A 15,565-nucleotide genomic window follows, 5' to 3' on the forward strand; every position below is an offset into this window, starting at 1 on the left:
GCCCACCCACTTTTTCCCCCAGGGGAAGTTCCAAGGGCTGGATCTGAATGAGGAGCTGTACCTGGGGGGTTACCCCGATTTCAGCGCCTTGGCCAAGACGGGGCTCAGCACCGGGTTTGTGGGTGAGTTGAGGGGTTTTTGGGGGTGTGGGTGTTGGGGAGGGCTGTGCTGGGTGTCACCCACCCCCCTCTTCCTTCCATCTCCATCCCACCCCAGGCTGCGTGCGCCAGCTTCGCATCCAAGGGGAGGAGGTGGCCTTTGGGGACATGGACCTGCAGGCGCACGGGGTCAGCAACTGTCCCACCTGCCAGGATCGGCCGTGCCAGGTGAGGATGAGGAGGGGGGACATGATGCTCACCCACTGTCACCTGTCCCCCACCCCTCACTGACACCCATGTCATCCCCTCCGCCCCCCCAGAACGGTGGCGTATGCCAGGACGCCGAGAGTGGCACCTACATCTGCCGCTGTCCCCACGGCTTCACCGGCAGCAACTGCGAGTACTCACAGGCTCTGCATTGTCACCCAGGTAAGGTGCCACCCCATGGGGATGTCCCCCTGTTGTCCCTCCCTGGGTGGGTGCTGATGGCTTGTCACCCTGCAGAGGCCTGTGGGGCTGATGCCACCTGTGTCAACCGGCCAGACGGGCAGGGCTACACCTGCAGGTGTCACCTGGGCAAGGCTGGGGAGAGGTGCACCGAGGGTGAGCGGGGATGGGGACATAGGGACATGGCTGTCACTGCTCTGGGGATGTGGGCATGGGGTGGGGACCACCTTAGGGAGGTGGGCTGAGGGCACCCCAAGGTATGGAGCCACCCTGGGGACATGGGGTTAGGGTGGGCACCATCCTGGGAAAGTGGGTATGGGGTGGGGTCCACCCTGGAGACATGGACATGGGGTGGGGAGATGGGGATATGGCTCGGGCCACCTTGGGGACATAAGGATGTGGCTGGGGCCACTCTGTCACATGGGCATGAGGTGGGGACCACCCTGGGGACATGGGCATAATGTGAGGACTACCCCAATGGGGCATACACAGGGCTGGGCACCATCCTGGGGAACTGGGCATGACAGGGTTTGGAGGATGGGGTCTTGCCACCATGGGGATGGAGGATGGGGTTCCACCAACATGGGGATGGAGGATGGGGTCCCATCACCATGGGGATTGAGGATGGGGTTCCACCAACATGGGGATTGAAGATGGGGTCCTCTCACCGTGGGGATGGAGGATGGGGTCCTGTCACCGTGGGGATGGAGGATGGGGTCTCACCACCATGGGGATGGAGGATGGGGTCCCACCAGCTGGGCACTGACTGTGGTGTGGCAGGTGAGACGGTGACCGTGCCATCCTTCGGGGAGGAGGGGGCCTTCGTCTCCTACCCACCCCTCACCAACATCCACCATGAGCTGCGGGTGGAGGCCGAGTTCCTGCCGCTGGCACCCGAGGGGCTCCTGCTCTTCAGTGCTGGCAAAGCTGCCCCTGTGGAGGACTACGTGGCCTTGGCCATGATTGGTGGCCACCTCGAGTTCCGCTACGAGCTGGGCTCAGGTGGGCTGGCATGGGGACAAGGGGCCTGATGGCACTGGGTGGGGCTGGTGGCTCTGGGGACCAGGGGTATAGCCCTGGCACTACTGGGGTTCACTGCTGGCACTGGGGGCCCTGAGCCACAGTGGGGTCCCGTGCCACCATCAAAGTCCCCGAGTGCCACTGGGGTCCCCAAGCACTGCCAGGGTTCCTGGATATCAGTGGGGTCCCTTGGTGTCACTGGGGTCCCCTGGCGTCACGTCCCTGGGGTCTCCTGGGGGTCACTGTGGTCTCTTGGCATCGCTTTTGTCCCCAGATACTGCCAGGGTCCCCAGACATCAGTGGGGTCCCTTGGGGTCTCCTGGCATCACTGGGGGTCTCCAGCTGCTGCCAGCATTGCTGGGCATCACTTGGGTCCCCTGATGTCACCATGGTCCCCTGTCACCACCAGGATCTCCCAAAGCCTGTCCCGGGTCCCCAAACACCCTTAGTGTCCCCTACTGACCCCTAACTCCCCCCCCAGTGATGCCACCCCCCTGTCCCCACAGGCCCAGCCGTTCTCCGGAGCGTGGAGCCGGTGGCCCTGGGCCGGTGGCACACGGTGACAGCCGAGCGGGTGCAGAAGGACGGGACCCTGGTGGTGGACGGTGACAGCCCTGTCACCCGCTCCTCCCCCGGCAAGAGCCAAGGCCTCAACCTGCGCAGTCCCCTCTACCTGGGGGGCACAGAGCCCCCCCACCGGCCCCCCACCAACACCTCCTTCCGCGGCTGCATCGGAGAGGTGACACCCGGGGCTTTGGGGGACACCCAGAGGGGTCACCTCCCCCGCGTCCCCCCCTCCACGGTGCCTGTGTGTGTGTCCCCAGGTGACCATCAACGGGAAGAGGCTGGAGCTGGCCGAGGGTTTCCTGCGGGCACGGGGGGTGGGACAGTGCGGGCAGCGCTCCCCCTGCCTGCCCCCCCCCTGCCTGCGGGGTGCCCGCTGCCTCCCCCTGCCCCCCGACACCCCGGGACCCGCCTTCCGCTGCCTCTGCCCCCCCGGCTTCGGTGGTGAGTGGGGGGGTCCGTGGGTGTGTGTGGGGGCGTGCGTGTGTGTGGGGTGCATGGGTGTGCGTGTGCATGGGGTGTATGGGTGTGTGTGGGTGTGGGGTGTATGGGTGTGCATGTGTATGGGGTGTATGGGTGTGCATCAGGTGCATGGGGGTGCATGTGCATAGGGTGAATGGGTGTGCATGGGGTGCATGTGCATGGGGTGCTTGTGCATGGGGTGTGTGTGCATGGATGTGCATGTGAATGGGGTGTATGTGTGTACATAGGGTACATGGGTGTGTATGTACATGGGAGTGCATGTGCATGGCTGTGCATGTGTATGGGGTGTATGGGTGTGCATGTGCATGGGGTTCATGGGGGTGCATGGGGTTGCATGTGCATAGGGTGAATGGGTGTGCATGGGTGTGCACGTGCATGGGGGTGGACGTGTGCATGGGTGTGTCTGTGGATGTGTAGGCGCATGGGTGTGTGCAGGGGAGTGCTCTGTGTGTGCTTTGTGTGCTTTGTGTGTGAACATGGGGCTGTGTCTGTGCGTGTGGCACGGCCATGCCCTGCAGTGAATGTCTGACTGTTTATGCATGTGTGTGCACTGCACAGGCGTGTGTGTGTGTGTGTGTGTGTGTGCTGTGCATCTGTGTGTGCTGCACGTCTTCGTGTGTACTGTGCATGCACGCATGCTGCAAGTGCATGCATTCAGTGCATGTGTGGTGCATGCCTGCTGCACATACGTGTGTGTGGCGTGTGCTGTGTGTGTGCTGTCTGCCCGTGTGCAGCACCTGCACACCCACTGTGTGTAGAGAGGTGCTCTGTGCATGCATGTGTGCTGCAGATCCACATGTGCATGTGCCCTGTTTGCGTGTGCACCATGCATGTGCATGCACGTGTGCTGCAGACAGATGTGCTGCGCGTGCTGCACACCATGCGTGCATGCGTGTTGTTCACAAGTGAGTGCATCTGCTGCACGTGTGCTGCACTAGTACCGTATGATGCGTGCATCCCTTTGGTGTGCACGTCTGAGCAGTTTGTGGGTGTGTGCATCGGCCGTGCACGTGTGCCCACGCGTCCCATTTGCACGCACATGTGAGCACGTGCCGTGTGTTCACCTCCTGCATGTGCATGCGGTCACCTTGCGCACCTGTGAGCGTGCAAGAGCAAATCCCAGGCAATGGATGGGCCGAGGGCGGGTGCCCACCCGTGTCACCCACCCGTGTCACCCACCCGTGTCACCCACCTGTGTCACCCACTGTCCCCTGTTTGTCCCCAGGGCCTCGCTGTGAGTTGGAGGAGAATCGGTGCCTGCACCCCAGCCCCTGCCTGAACGGTGGCACCTGCAGGGACAACGCCTGCCTGTGCCCCCCCGGCTACACCGGCCCCTCCTGCCAGCACCGTGAGTTGGGGACACCTGGGGACACCTGGGGAGGGGGAGGTGGGGGACACAGACACCATGTGCCCCCTCCCCACCTCACTCTTGCCCGCAGGACTGGCACCGGAGCTGGACCAGGACTGGCAGGAGGGCAGTGGGGGTGGCGGTAGGTCCTGCACCCTTTTTCCTTGTTTTGCACCCAAAGGTGACACCGAGGGAATGGTGGGGCTCCCCCTTACTCCCCCCCCCCCCGACCCCTCTTCTCCCCCCAGATGCTCCGGGCCAGTTCAGTGTTGCATTCCGGGATGGATCCTACCTGGCCCTGCCCGGTCACCTCTTCCCCCGTGGGTGAGTGACACCGAGGATGGGGACAGGGACACCCCTGAATGGGGGCAGCACCCCCACCCGTGGCACTGCAGCCTGCCTGAGGGGCTGCACCCACTGCCCCACTGCAGCCTCCCAGGGTGCTGCACCCAATGCACCAGCGCACCCTTCCCTGGGTGCCGCGTTCTCCCCTGGGTGCTGCACCCACTGCACCATTGCAGCCTCCTAGTGTGTTGCACTTCCTGCACCACTGCAACCTCCCAGGGTGCTGCACCCGGTGCACCCTTGCACCCTTCCCTGTGTGCTGCACCCATGGAACCACCCTGGGGTGCTGCACCTATTGCACCAGAGTAACCTCCCTGGGTGCTGCACCCACTGCACCCCCCATGGGATGAATGCTGCACCTATTGAGGTGTTGCACCCTCTCAGGGTGCTGCACCCTTCCCGGGGTGCTGCATCCTTCTTGGGGTGCTGCACCCTTCCCGGGGTGCTGCACCCACCACTCCCCCTCTCCCTGCAGCCCCCCCGAGGCCCCCGACATGCTGGAGCTGGAGGTGAGGACAAGCAGCTCGGAGGGGCTCCTGCTGTGGCACGGGGAGGTGAGTGGGGCCAGGGGACAGTGCTGGGGAGGGGACAGGGGTGCCACCCCCATAGAGTGGGGCTCAGGGTGCCCCCCACCCCGCTCACCCCCCCCTTGCTGTGCCTGCAGGAGCCCAGCCAGGGTGGCAAAGCCCGAGACTTCGTTGGCCTTGGCTTGAAAGATGGGCACCTGGTGTTCAGGTGAGGAGGGAGTGGTGACAGCACAGGTGTCACCCCAGGGTGTCACCCACAGGTGTCCCCTGCCACCCCAAGGTGTCCCCTGCGCTGAGCCCTTGTCATCCTGCAGCTACCAGCTGGGCAGTGGCGAGGCCACCATCGTCTCTGAGGATCCCATCAATGATGGGGAGTGGCACAGGGTGACAGTGACGAGGTGGGTGGGGGCCAGGGAGGGTCTGGGTGGGGGTCAGGGTGGGGGTCGGGGTGAGGTGTGGGTGCTGATGGTGCTGTGCAGGGAGGGCCGGCGTGGGTGGCTGCAGGTGGATGGTGAGGAGCCAGTGAGTGGGGAGTCACCAGGAACCAATGTGATGGCCAACACCCAGGGGAACATCTACGTGGGTACGGTGGCACCTGGGGGACACGGGGGGACAGGGAAGGGCGTGGGGGGGGACATGGGGGGGTGTAGGAAGGCATGGGGTGATGGGGTGGGGCACGGTGACAGGGTGGGACGTGGGGGGATGCAGGATGGGCATGGGGTGATGGGGTGGGACACGGTGACAGGGTGGGACGTGGGGTGGGATATGGAGTGGACATGGGGTGAGACAACGTGTGGACATGGGGTGGACGTGGGGTGGGACATGGGGTGGATGTGGGATAGACACAGAATGGGACGTGGTGGACATGGGATGGATGCAGGATGGACATGGGGTGATGGGGTGGGGTGTGGGGACAGGGTGGGATGTGGCATGGTCCATGGGATGGGACACAGGGTGACATGGGGTGGGGACACCTGCTGGGACACGGGGTGGCATGGGGTGGGGACACCTGCTGGGACATGGGGTGACATGGGGTGGGGACACCTGCTGGGACATGGGGTGACATGGGGTGGGGACACCTGCTGGGACACGGGGTGGCATGGGGTCACCACAGGCAGTGACAGAGAACAGGACACCACAGAGCGGGTGCTGCCCACCCACGAATCCCCCTGTGTCCCCATATCCCCTCATGTTCCTCCATGTCCCCTTGTGTCTGCTGTGTCCCCATACACCCCTCTGTCCCAATATCTTCCCATATCCCCCTCTGTGTCCCCACGTCCCCTCATATCCCCCTGTATCCCCCCCCATCCCCCTGGGTCCGCATATCCCCCCATATCCCCCTGTGTCCCTGCGTGTCCCCCTGTCCCCCCATATCCCCCAACACCCCCATCCCCCTGTGTCCCCATATCCCCCCATGTCCCCCTATATCCCCCCCATCCCCCTGTGTTCCCATGGGTCCCCCTGTCCCCCCATGTCCCCCCATATTTCCCCATATCCCCCATTCCCCCCTGATCCCGCTGTGTCACCATATCTCCCCATGTCCCCCTATATCCCCCCCATCCCCCTGTGTCCCCCTGTATTCCCCCATATCCCCCATTCTCCCCTGATCCCCCTGTGTCCCCATATCCCCCCATGTCCCCCTATATCCCCCTCATCCCTGTGTGTCCCTGTGTCCCCATATCCCCCCATCCCCCTGTGTCCCTGTGTGTCCCCCTGTCCCCATGTCCCCCCATATCCCCCAACACCCCCATCCCCCTATGTCCCCATATCCCCCCATGTCCCCCTATATCCCCCCCATCCCCTTGTGTTCCCATGGGTCCCCCTGTCCCCCCCTGTCCCCCCATATTCCCCCATATCCCCCATTCCCCCCTGATCCCCCTGTGTCTCCATGCTCCCCCATATCCCCCTGCATCCCCCTGTGTCCCTGTGTGCCCCTATATCCCCCCCATTCCTCTGTGTCCCCCTGTGTCCCCCTGTGTCCCTGTGTCCCCATATCCCCCCATTCCCCTGTGTCTCCATGCTCCCCCATATCCCCCTGCATCCCCCCGTGTCCCTGTGTCCCCCTATATCCCCCCCATTCCCCTGTGTCCCCATGTGTCCCCGTGTGTCCCTGTGTCCCCATGTCCCCCCATATCTCCCCATATCGCCCCATACCTCCCCGTGTCCCCGTGTCCCCATGTCCCCCCCATATCCCCCTGCACCCCCACCCCCCCATGTCCCCGTGTCCCCCCGTGTCCCCCCGTGTCCCCCTGTCCCCACAGGAGGTGCCCCAGACCCCCTGACGCTGACAGCCTCCAAGTTCCCCTCTGGCATCACGGGGTGCGTGCGGGGTTTGGTGCTGGCACCCGCCGGGACCCCCCGCTACCCCATTGACCTGCGGCACGGCGCGGTGGGGGGGTCCCCCGCCGCCCCCCCCGTGCCCCTCCTAACACCCCCCCCCCCCCCCCTCTTCCCAAAGCCATTCTGGGGGAATTTGGCCAATTTCATCATTTTCCAAAAAAAAAAACACCCAAACCAAACAACCAGGAGGAAACGGTGCTTTGCTGCCCTGGGGTGGCCTCCCGGGGGGGGGGGGGGGGCCGGGACCCCCAAAAATGTTTACACACACACACACCCCCCCCACCTACCCCCCACCCCCTTTTCCCGGCCCCCTAAGACTGTGGTGGGGCGGCCGGGCCCGCCCGCAGCCCCCGGGGTGGGGGTGCTGGGGGGACCCCCACGGGGACAGCCATTAAAGGAGAGAGAACTGCCAGAGCTGTCTGGGTGTGCTGGGGGGCACGGGGGGGCACGGGGGGGGCTATAGGGGGGTATGGAATGGGGGGGGTGTATAGGGGGGTATGGAATGGGGGGGTGTATAGGGGGTATGGAATGGGGGCGATTGTATAGGGGGTGTGGAATGACGGGGTGGAGAGGGGGTATGGAGTGGGGGGGGTGTATGGGGGGGAGATGGAATGGGGGGGTTGTATAGGGGGGTATGGAACGAGGGAGGGATGAAGGGTATGGAATGGGGGGTGTATAGGGGGTTTGGAATGGGGGGGTTGTATAGGGGGGTTTGGAATGGGAGGGGTGAATAGGGGGGTATGGAATGGGGGGGCATGTATAAGGGGGTTTGGAATATGGGGTTGTATAGGGGGGTTTGGAATGGGGGGGAGATGGGGCGTGTATGGAATGGGGGGTGTATAGGGCGGTTTGGAATGGGGGGGGTTTATAGGGGGGTATGGAATGGGGGGGGATCGGGGGGGTGTAGGGAATGGGGGGGTGTATGGGGGGGCATGGAATGGGGGAGGATGGGGGGTATATGGATGGGGGGGTGTATAGGGGGGCATTGGGATGGGGGGTGTATGGGGGGGAGATGGAATGGGGGGGTTGTCATTGGGGGGTATGGAACGAGGGAGGGATGAAGGGTATGGAATGGGGGGTGGTATTGGGGGGTTGGAATGGGGGGGTTGTTATAGGGGGGTTTGGAATGGGAGGGGTGAATAGGGGGGTTTGGATGGGGGGGCTGTATAAGGGGGTTGGAATGGGGGGTTGTATTAGGGGGGTTTGGAATGGGGGGGGAGATGGGGCGTGTATGGAATGGGGGTGTGTATAGGGGCGGTTTGGAATGCGGGGGGGTTTATAGGGGGGTATGGAATGGGGGGGGATGGGGGGTGTAGGGAATGGGGGGGGGTGTTATGGGGGGGCATGGAATGGGGGAGGATGGGGGGTGTAGGGAATGGGCGGGGGGGGTTTATTGGGGGCATGTGGGTGTGGGGGGGGTGGTCTGGGGGGGAGATGGATTGGGGGGGTTGTACAGGGGGGTTTGGAACGAGGGGGGGGATGAAGGGTATGGATGGGGGGTGTATTGGGGGTTTGGATGGGGGGGGTTGTATTGGGGGGGTTCGGTTGGATGGGGGGTGTGATTGGGGGGTTTGGAATGGGGGGGGGTGTATTTGGGGGTTTGGATGGGGGGGTTGTTATTGGCGGGGTTTGGAATGGGGGGGGGAGATGGGGAGGTGTATGGATGGGGGGTGTATGAGGGCGGTTTGGATGGGGGGGGTTTATAGGGGGGGTATGTAATGGGGGGGGAGTGCGGGGGTGTAGGGATTGGGGGGGGGTGTATGGGGGGGGCATGGAATGTGGGGAGGATGGGGGGGTGTATGGCGATGGGGGGTGGGTTGTATAGGGGGGGCATGGGCTGGGGGGTGTATGGGGGGGAGATGGAATGGGGGGGTTGTACAGGGGGGTATGGATCGAGGGGGGGGATGAAGGGTATTGGAATGGGAGGGTATATGGGGGGGTATGGAATGGCGGGCGTGTTATAGGGGAGGGTTTGGATTTGGCGAGGGGCGGGGGAATGGTCGTGTATGAATGGGGAGTTGTGGTATTGGGGTTTGGAATGGGGGGTGTATAGGGTGCGGTACTGGGGTGGGGGAACCGATGGGTCGGGGGGGGTCCACGATGGGTTCGCTCCTCCTGTCCCCGGACCGACAGCTCCCGCCCGGGACGTGGAGGCCCCGCCCCCCCGTGGAGGGCCCCGCCCCCCTCAGGACGGACCACACGCCCACTCACACAGACCACGCCCCCATACTTCACGCGTATACGCACCGAGCCCTCCGCCCCCCAGCACCAGGCCCCCCCCCGCCCCAGGCGAGTCGCGTGTCGCAGTTTGTAACCGTCACCGCCTGCGCGCCCGCTCAACGCGTCGCGCGCTCGTGGCGGTCACCGGCCCCTGACGGCGGCGGCGGCGGCGGCGGCGGGAGGGGCCGGACCCGGACCGGACCGGGCCGTCTTACCAGGGACCGAGGGCAAAGCCAAGGCCGGGGGCGGGCTCGGGGGTCCGGTGAGGACCATGGCTCCTCGGCTGCAGCTGGAGAAGGCGGCGTGGCGCTGGACCGAGACGGTGCCGCACCGAGGCAGCTGGCGCAGGAACACATCGAAGCGGCCTACCGCGTCGGGCTGGAGCCCTGCCAGCGCGGGGGCCTGCCGGGTACCGTCCGAACACCCCTCCTCCCCTCTGTCCCCCGGCCCCCCCGGCCCCTTCAGAGCCGCAGGGGAACCCAGTTCCTCCGTATGTGCGCCTGGGGCTCTCCCCTCCCCTCACCACCCCCACGCCCTGGGCTGGGGGGGACCCCGCACTTCTCCTCCCCTGCTGTGGGGCTGGGAAGCGCCCTGACGGTTCTGAGACCTTCAGGGGTCGATGGGGACCCCCCCCCGTTCCCTATCTCTAGGATCCTCATTCCTCGGAGTTGGGGGAATTCTCTTTGCCTGGTATCCCCGGGGTCCCTCTCTGGCGTTGGGGGGATCCCTCTCTGTGCCTGGTTCCCCAGGAGACAGGGGATCCCCACCTGCCTTGGGGGTGCCCCTTTCCCTGTCTGGCTTCCTAAATTCTGAGGGGATCCCCACCTGCCTTGGGGGTGCCCCTTTCCCTGTCTGGTTTCCTAAATTCTGAGGGGATCCCCACCTTGCCTTGGGGTGCCCCTTTCCCTGCCTGGCTCCCTAAATTCTGAGGGGATCCCCACCTGCCTTGGGGGTGCCCCTTTCCCTGTCTGGTTTCCTAAATTCTGAGGGGATCCCCACCTGCCTTGGGGGTGCCCCTTTCCCTGTCTGGTTTCCTAAAATTCTGAGGGATCCCCACCTGCCTTGGGGGTGCCCCTTTTCCCTGCCTGGCTCCCTAAATTCTGAGGGGATCCCCACCTGCCTTGGGGGTGCCCCTTTCCCTGTCTGGTTTCCTAACTTCTGAGGGGATCCCCACCTGCCTTGGGGGTGCCCCTTTCCCTGCCTGGTTTCCTAAATTCTGAGGGGATCCCCACTTGCCTTGGGGGTGCCCCTTTCCCTGCCTGGCTCCCTAAATTCTGAGGGATCCCCACCTGCCTTGGGGGTGCCCCTTTCCCTGCCTGGCTCCCTAAATTCTGAGGGGATCCCCACCTGCCTTGGGGGTGCCCCTTTCCCTGTCTGGGTTTCCTAAATTCTGAGGGGATCCCCACCTGCCTTGGGGTGCCCCTTTCCCTGTCTGGTTTCCTAAATTCTGAGGGGATCCCACCTGCCTTGGGGGTGCCCCTTTCCCTGCCTGGCTCCCTAAATTCTGAGAGGGATCCCCACCTGCCTTGGGGGTGCCCCTTTCCCTGTCTGGTTTCCTAAATTCTGAGGGGATCCCCACCCTGCCTTGGGGGTGCCCCTTTCCCTGCCTGGTTTCTAAATTCTGAGGGGATCCCCACTTGCCTTGGGGGTGCCCCTTTCCCTGCCTGGCTCCCTAAATTCTGAGGGGATCCCCACCTGCCTTATGGGTGCTCCCTCTCCCTCCTGGCACGCCCCGATCCAGGGCACCCCCATTCCTTCTGCTCCTCTCTGAGGCTCCTTCTTTCCCCCCCTGTCCCTTGTGGGGTCCTCCTTGCCCTCACCCCCTCAGTCCACCCGTGTCATCCCCCCCCCCCCCAGGGGACAATCCTGTCCCTTTCTCGGGGTGACAGTTGGGTTGGGTGCTGCTTCCCACAGGAGGAACTGCAGGGGGAACCCCAACTGCCTGTGGGTGATTGGGGGAGCACATCTGGCTGGGGGAGATAGATGAGAACAGCTTCCACAACATCGACGACCCCCAACTGCGAGCGCCGCAAGAAGGTAACTCCCCCCCATCCCAAAAACACCCCCTGCCCCTCCCCAGCCCTCCCAGCACTCAGGGGAGGTTGGGATCTGGCTGTTTTTTACGATACTGGGGCTGCTTATTCCCCACAAAATGCCCACCCCCAACCCCCTCCTGCTGCTGGATTTTTGGGTGGTCCCAGGGCCTCAAAAAAACATCCCCTGCCCTTCCCCATCCCTGAGGGGAGGACACTTTGTCCCCTCCTGTAGCTGAGATGTGGCTGTTTTTTCCCCACAAACAGCCCCAAAACAACCCCTCAGTACCCTCCCCAGCTGCTGGATTTCTTCCTAATCCCTCCTCAGTGCCCAAAACCCATTCCCTGCCCTCCCCTGTCCCTGGTGGGAAGACAGCAAGGAGGGGAGGTGACACTTTGTCCCCTCCTGTAGCTGGGATGTGGCTGTTTGTACAATACCAGAGCTGCTTTTTCCCCAAAACAGGCCCCAAAACACCCCTCCCCAGCTGCTGGATTTCTTCCTATTCCCTCCCCAGTGCCCAAAACCCATTCCCTGCCCTTCCCCATCCCAGGGGGGAAGTCAGGGATGAGGGAGGTGACACTTTGTCCCCTCCTGTAGCTGGGATGTGGCTGTTTTGTACAATACCAGAGCTGCTTTTTCCCCAAAGACAGGCCCCAAAACACCCTCCCCAGCTGCTGGATTCTTTCTATTCCCTCCCCAGTGCCCAAAACCCATTCCTGCCCTCCCCTGTCCCTGGGGGGAAGTCAGGGATGAGGGGAGGTGACACTTTGTCCCCTCCTGTAGCTGGGATGTGGCTGTTTGTACAATACCAGAGCTGCTTTTTCCCCACAAACAGCCCCAAAACACCCCTCCCCAGCTGCTGAGATTTTTTCCTATTCCCTCCCCAGCATCCAAAGCCCATTCCCTGCCCTCACTCCATCCCAGGGGGGAAAGTCAGGGATGAGGGAGGTGACACCTTGTCCCCTCTTATAACTCAGGAGGTTGGGACGTGGCTGTTTGTCCACCAGCAGAGCTGCTTTTTTCCCCCACAAACAGCCCCAAAACAATTCCCCTATTACTCCAGAGGCTCTGGATCTGGCAATTCCCAGTGACAACTTTTCCTTTCTCTCTCCTCACACCAGAATGCATTCGTGGGCTTGACCAACCTGGGGGCCACCTGCTACGTCAACACTTTCTTGCAGATGTGGTTTCTGAACCTGGAGCTCCGCCAAGCCCTCTACCTCTGCCCCTCCAGTGACCATGCCAGTGGGGAGGGCATCCCCAAAGACAAAGGTGAGGGCCAAGCTGGGAACCTGGAGGGGGTTTTTACATCTTTTCTCCTCAAATTTTTTACCCCCCCTGACGTGAGCTCTGGGTCTGTTTATTGGGAGAATCAATGGGGTGAAGTTACAGCCACTCCTCTTCACCCTGGGGTTTTTGGGGTCTGGGCTTTGAGGAGCAAACTTCTCTCAGTTGTTCCCAAAATGGTTTCCCAGTGAGGGTGCTGGGGGGTGGAAGCACAAGAGTTGGGGCTGATTTTGGGTGTTGTGGGGCTGCAGGTGTCCCATGAGAGGGTGGAAATTTGAGCCCCTGGTTTGAGTGAGGCTTCCAGTGCCCTCAGGATGGAGGTGGTGGCCTGGGATGGTGAAGTTTTATCAAGAGTTGTGGGCATCCCAGACTGGTTTGGGCTGGAAGGGACCTTAAAGCCCCCCCAGTGCCCCCCTTGCCATGGTCAGGGACACCTCCCCCAGCCCAGGGTGCTCCAAGCCCCCATCCAACCTTCAGCACTGCCAGGGATGGGGCAGCCACAGCTTCTCTGGGAAACCTGGGCCAGGGGCTCAGCACCCTCACCCCCAAACAATTTTGTCCTATTCTTTCTACCTCTGTTTTTGATGCTGTTTTTAAACCATGACGCTCAGCATTTAGGGTCAACAAGAAGCTGTTGCTGTGGGACTGTTGGTGCATCTTAACCTGTTCACTCCCAGCTTGTGCTGGGCTCTGGGGGAGATGTGGTGGTGTGGGAAGGGGCTGGTGAGGAGGCTTTTCAGCAGGGCCTGGAGTGACAAGGCAAAGGGTGATGGCTTTAAACTGGAGAGGGGAGATTGAGAGATATTAGGAAGAAATTGTTTGGGGTGAGGGTGCTGAGCCCCAGGTTTCCCAGAGAAGCTGTGGCTGCCCCATCCCTGGCAGTGCTGAAGGTTGGATGGGGCTTGGAGCACCTGGGCTGGGGGAGGTGTCCCTGAGCATGGCAGGGGGTGCACTGGAGGGGCTTTAAGGTCCCTGCAACCCAAACCAATGGGATTCTGTGGTTTCTGGGTATTTATTTCAGTGATCCAACCCACAATATTCCTGGCACTGTGCTCCCATTGCTGCCAGGAGCCACCTCACTCCTCCCAAAATCATTTCCAGCTCGAGAAAACCCCCCAACGTTCTAATTATTAAATGAACCTTTACAAGAACAACCCAATCACCAGCACCACTTCTCTCCTGCCTGGCACCACTTGCTGTAACCCCTCCCATGTCTTCTCTCTGCCAGACTATGAGCCCCAGAGTGTCTGTGAGCACCTCAGTACCTCTTTGCTCTGCTGCAGAACAGCAAACGCCGCTACAATCGACCCCCTCGGGGCTTCGTCAAGGCACTGGGGCTGGACACAGGGCAGCAGCAGGTGGGGTTTGGGGGGGGGTTTTGGGGTGTTCTCAGCTCAGCAGCTTCTCTAAAGTGGTGGGAAAAAACCACCCAGGTGGTGTGACCGGAAGGGCTGGGAGTTTGGGGTCTGCTGCTTGGGATAAAGATGGGAAGGGCCCTGAGCACCTCTTCTCCCTCCCTCTCTGGGGGATCATAGAATCCTGGAATTGGCTGGGTTGGAAGGGACCTCAGAGCTCATCAAGTCCAACCCTTGCTTTCACTCCCCCCGTGGTTCCCAGCCCATGGCACTGAGTGCCACATCCAGGCTCTTTTGAAATATCTCCAGGGATGGAGAATCCACCCCTTCCCTGGGCAGCCCATTCCAATGCCTGAGCACCCTCTCCAGAAAGAAATTCTTTCTAATGTCCAACCTAAACCTCCCCTGGCACAACTTGAGACCTCTTGTGCCCTCTTGTCTTGCTGAGAGTTGCCTGGGAAAAGAGCCCAACCCCCCCTGGCTCCAACCTCCTTTCAGGGAGTTGGAGAGAGTGATGAGGTCTCCCCTGAGCCTCCTCTTCTCCAGCCTCAACACCCCCAGCTCCCTCAGCCTCTCCTCACAGGATCAAGGAGGGAACCTGAGGAGGTCAAGAGGAGCCCAAGATGAGGAGGAACATGGACATGTGGGGAGGGAGCCCGGGGTGATGAGGAGAGAGGGCAGGAGGATACCTTGACAGATCAGGAGGGGGCCCAAGATGGTCAGGAAGAGCCCAGGGGGATCAGGAGAAACATGGACAAGGCAGGAGGAGGCCCAGAGAAGTCAAGAGGAACTTGGGGAGGTCAGGAATAGGCTGGGGAAGATCAGGAGAAACCTGAACAGGCCAGGAGGAAGCCTGGGGAGATGAGGAGGGGCCCAGGAAGTGGTGGGACAGGTAGAGGGAGTGTCATTAGCACCTAATTAACCCCTGCTCTGAGGTGGGTGGGAGCTGAAGCTCCCCTGAGAGTCCTTTAGCAGGTGCTTCCTGGGCTGCTGCCCCCAGGGCAGGGAGGTTCTTGGGGGTGGGAAGTTCAGTGGGGGTTGGAGGTCCCTTGAAGGATGAGAAGATGTTTGTTTGGGTCACCAAAACCCAGGGAAGATCCAAGGGGAGCATGAGGGGTTAGAGAGGAGAGAGCACTGCTGGGGAGTCCTGCAGGCAGTGGCTGAAGCTGAAGAGGGAGAGAGGCTTGGGAATAAACTTTGAGAAGAGGGAGGTGGTTGGAGGAAGAGCCCCAGCACAGGCATTTCCTTGGGAGGATGCAGGAGGGGAAGGAAGTCCTCAGTGATGGAAAAGACAACTGGGAGAGGCCAGAGCCTCTTTGTTTCTGGAAAAGGAGAGAGGAGGGGAGAGGAAGGCCCCAGAATGAGCACTGAAGCTCTGGAGCCTTGCAGGAGAGAATTCCCAGGGCAGCTTCTCATTTTTGGGGGATATTTATTTTCCTTCTCCCCTCTGGCACCAGCAGGGCCACCCCGTGGTGTGTGCTGAGCTCTGGGAGCACA

The 15,565-nt window shown here is 62.1% G+C and overlaps 2 protein-coding genes across 2 annotated transcripts in view; both read left to right on the forward strand.

The window, feature by feature from the left end:
- Positions 1 to 7,635, forward strand: part of HSPG2 (heparan sulfate proteoglycan 2) — a 50,392-nt gene extending 42,757 nt beyond the window's left edge. The window contains 15 exon segments of the mRNA XM_071767442.1: positions 23 to 122; positions 217 to 326; positions 419 to 527; positions 603 to 701; positions 1,326 to 1,547; positions 2,072 to 2,304; positions 2,390 to 2,573; positions 3,838 to 3,960; positions 4,052 to 4,102; positions 4,209 to 4,284; positions 4,781 to 4,859; positions 4,970 to 5,040; positions 5,147 to 5,230; positions 5,312 to 5,415; positions 7,094 to 7,635. Coding sequence (XP_071623543.1) covers positions 23 to 122; positions 217 to 326; positions 419 to 527; positions 603 to 701; positions 1,326 to 1,547; positions 2,072 to 2,304; positions 2,390 to 2,573; positions 3,838 to 3,960; positions 4,052 to 4,102; positions 4,209 to 4,284; positions 4,781 to 4,859; positions 4,970 to 5,040; positions 5,147 to 5,230; positions 5,312 to 5,415; positions 7,094 to 7,635 — 2,187 coding nt within the window.
- A 1,987-nt stretch (positions 7,636 to 9,622) lies between these two features.
- USP48 (ubiquitin specific peptidase 48) overlaps positions 9,623 to 15,565 on the forward strand; it is a 34,408-nt gene continuing 28,465 nt past the window's right edge. Inside the window, 8 exon segments of the mRNA XM_071767373.1 lie at positions 9,623 to 9,720; positions 9,723 to 9,801; positions 11,282 to 11,346; positions 11,348 to 11,404; positions 11,406 to 11,429; positions 12,548 to 12,698; positions 13,942 to 13,968; positions 13,971 to 14,071. Of these exon segments, the coding sequence (XP_071623474.1) occupies positions 9,664 to 9,720; positions 9,723 to 9,801; positions 11,282 to 11,346; positions 11,348 to 11,404; positions 11,406 to 11,429; positions 12,548 to 12,698; positions 13,942 to 13,968; positions 13,971 to 14,071 (561 nt within the window). The 5' untranslated portion in view covers positions 9,623 to 9,663.

Source organism: Heliangelus exortis, chromosome 23 (assembly GCF_036169615.1).
Source record: "Heliangelus exortis chromosome 23, bHelExo1.hap1, whole genome shotgun sequence".
In the NCBI taxonomy this organism is placed as follows: Eukaryota; Metazoa; Chordata; class Aves; order Apodiformes; family Trochilidae; genus Heliangelus; species Heliangelus exortis.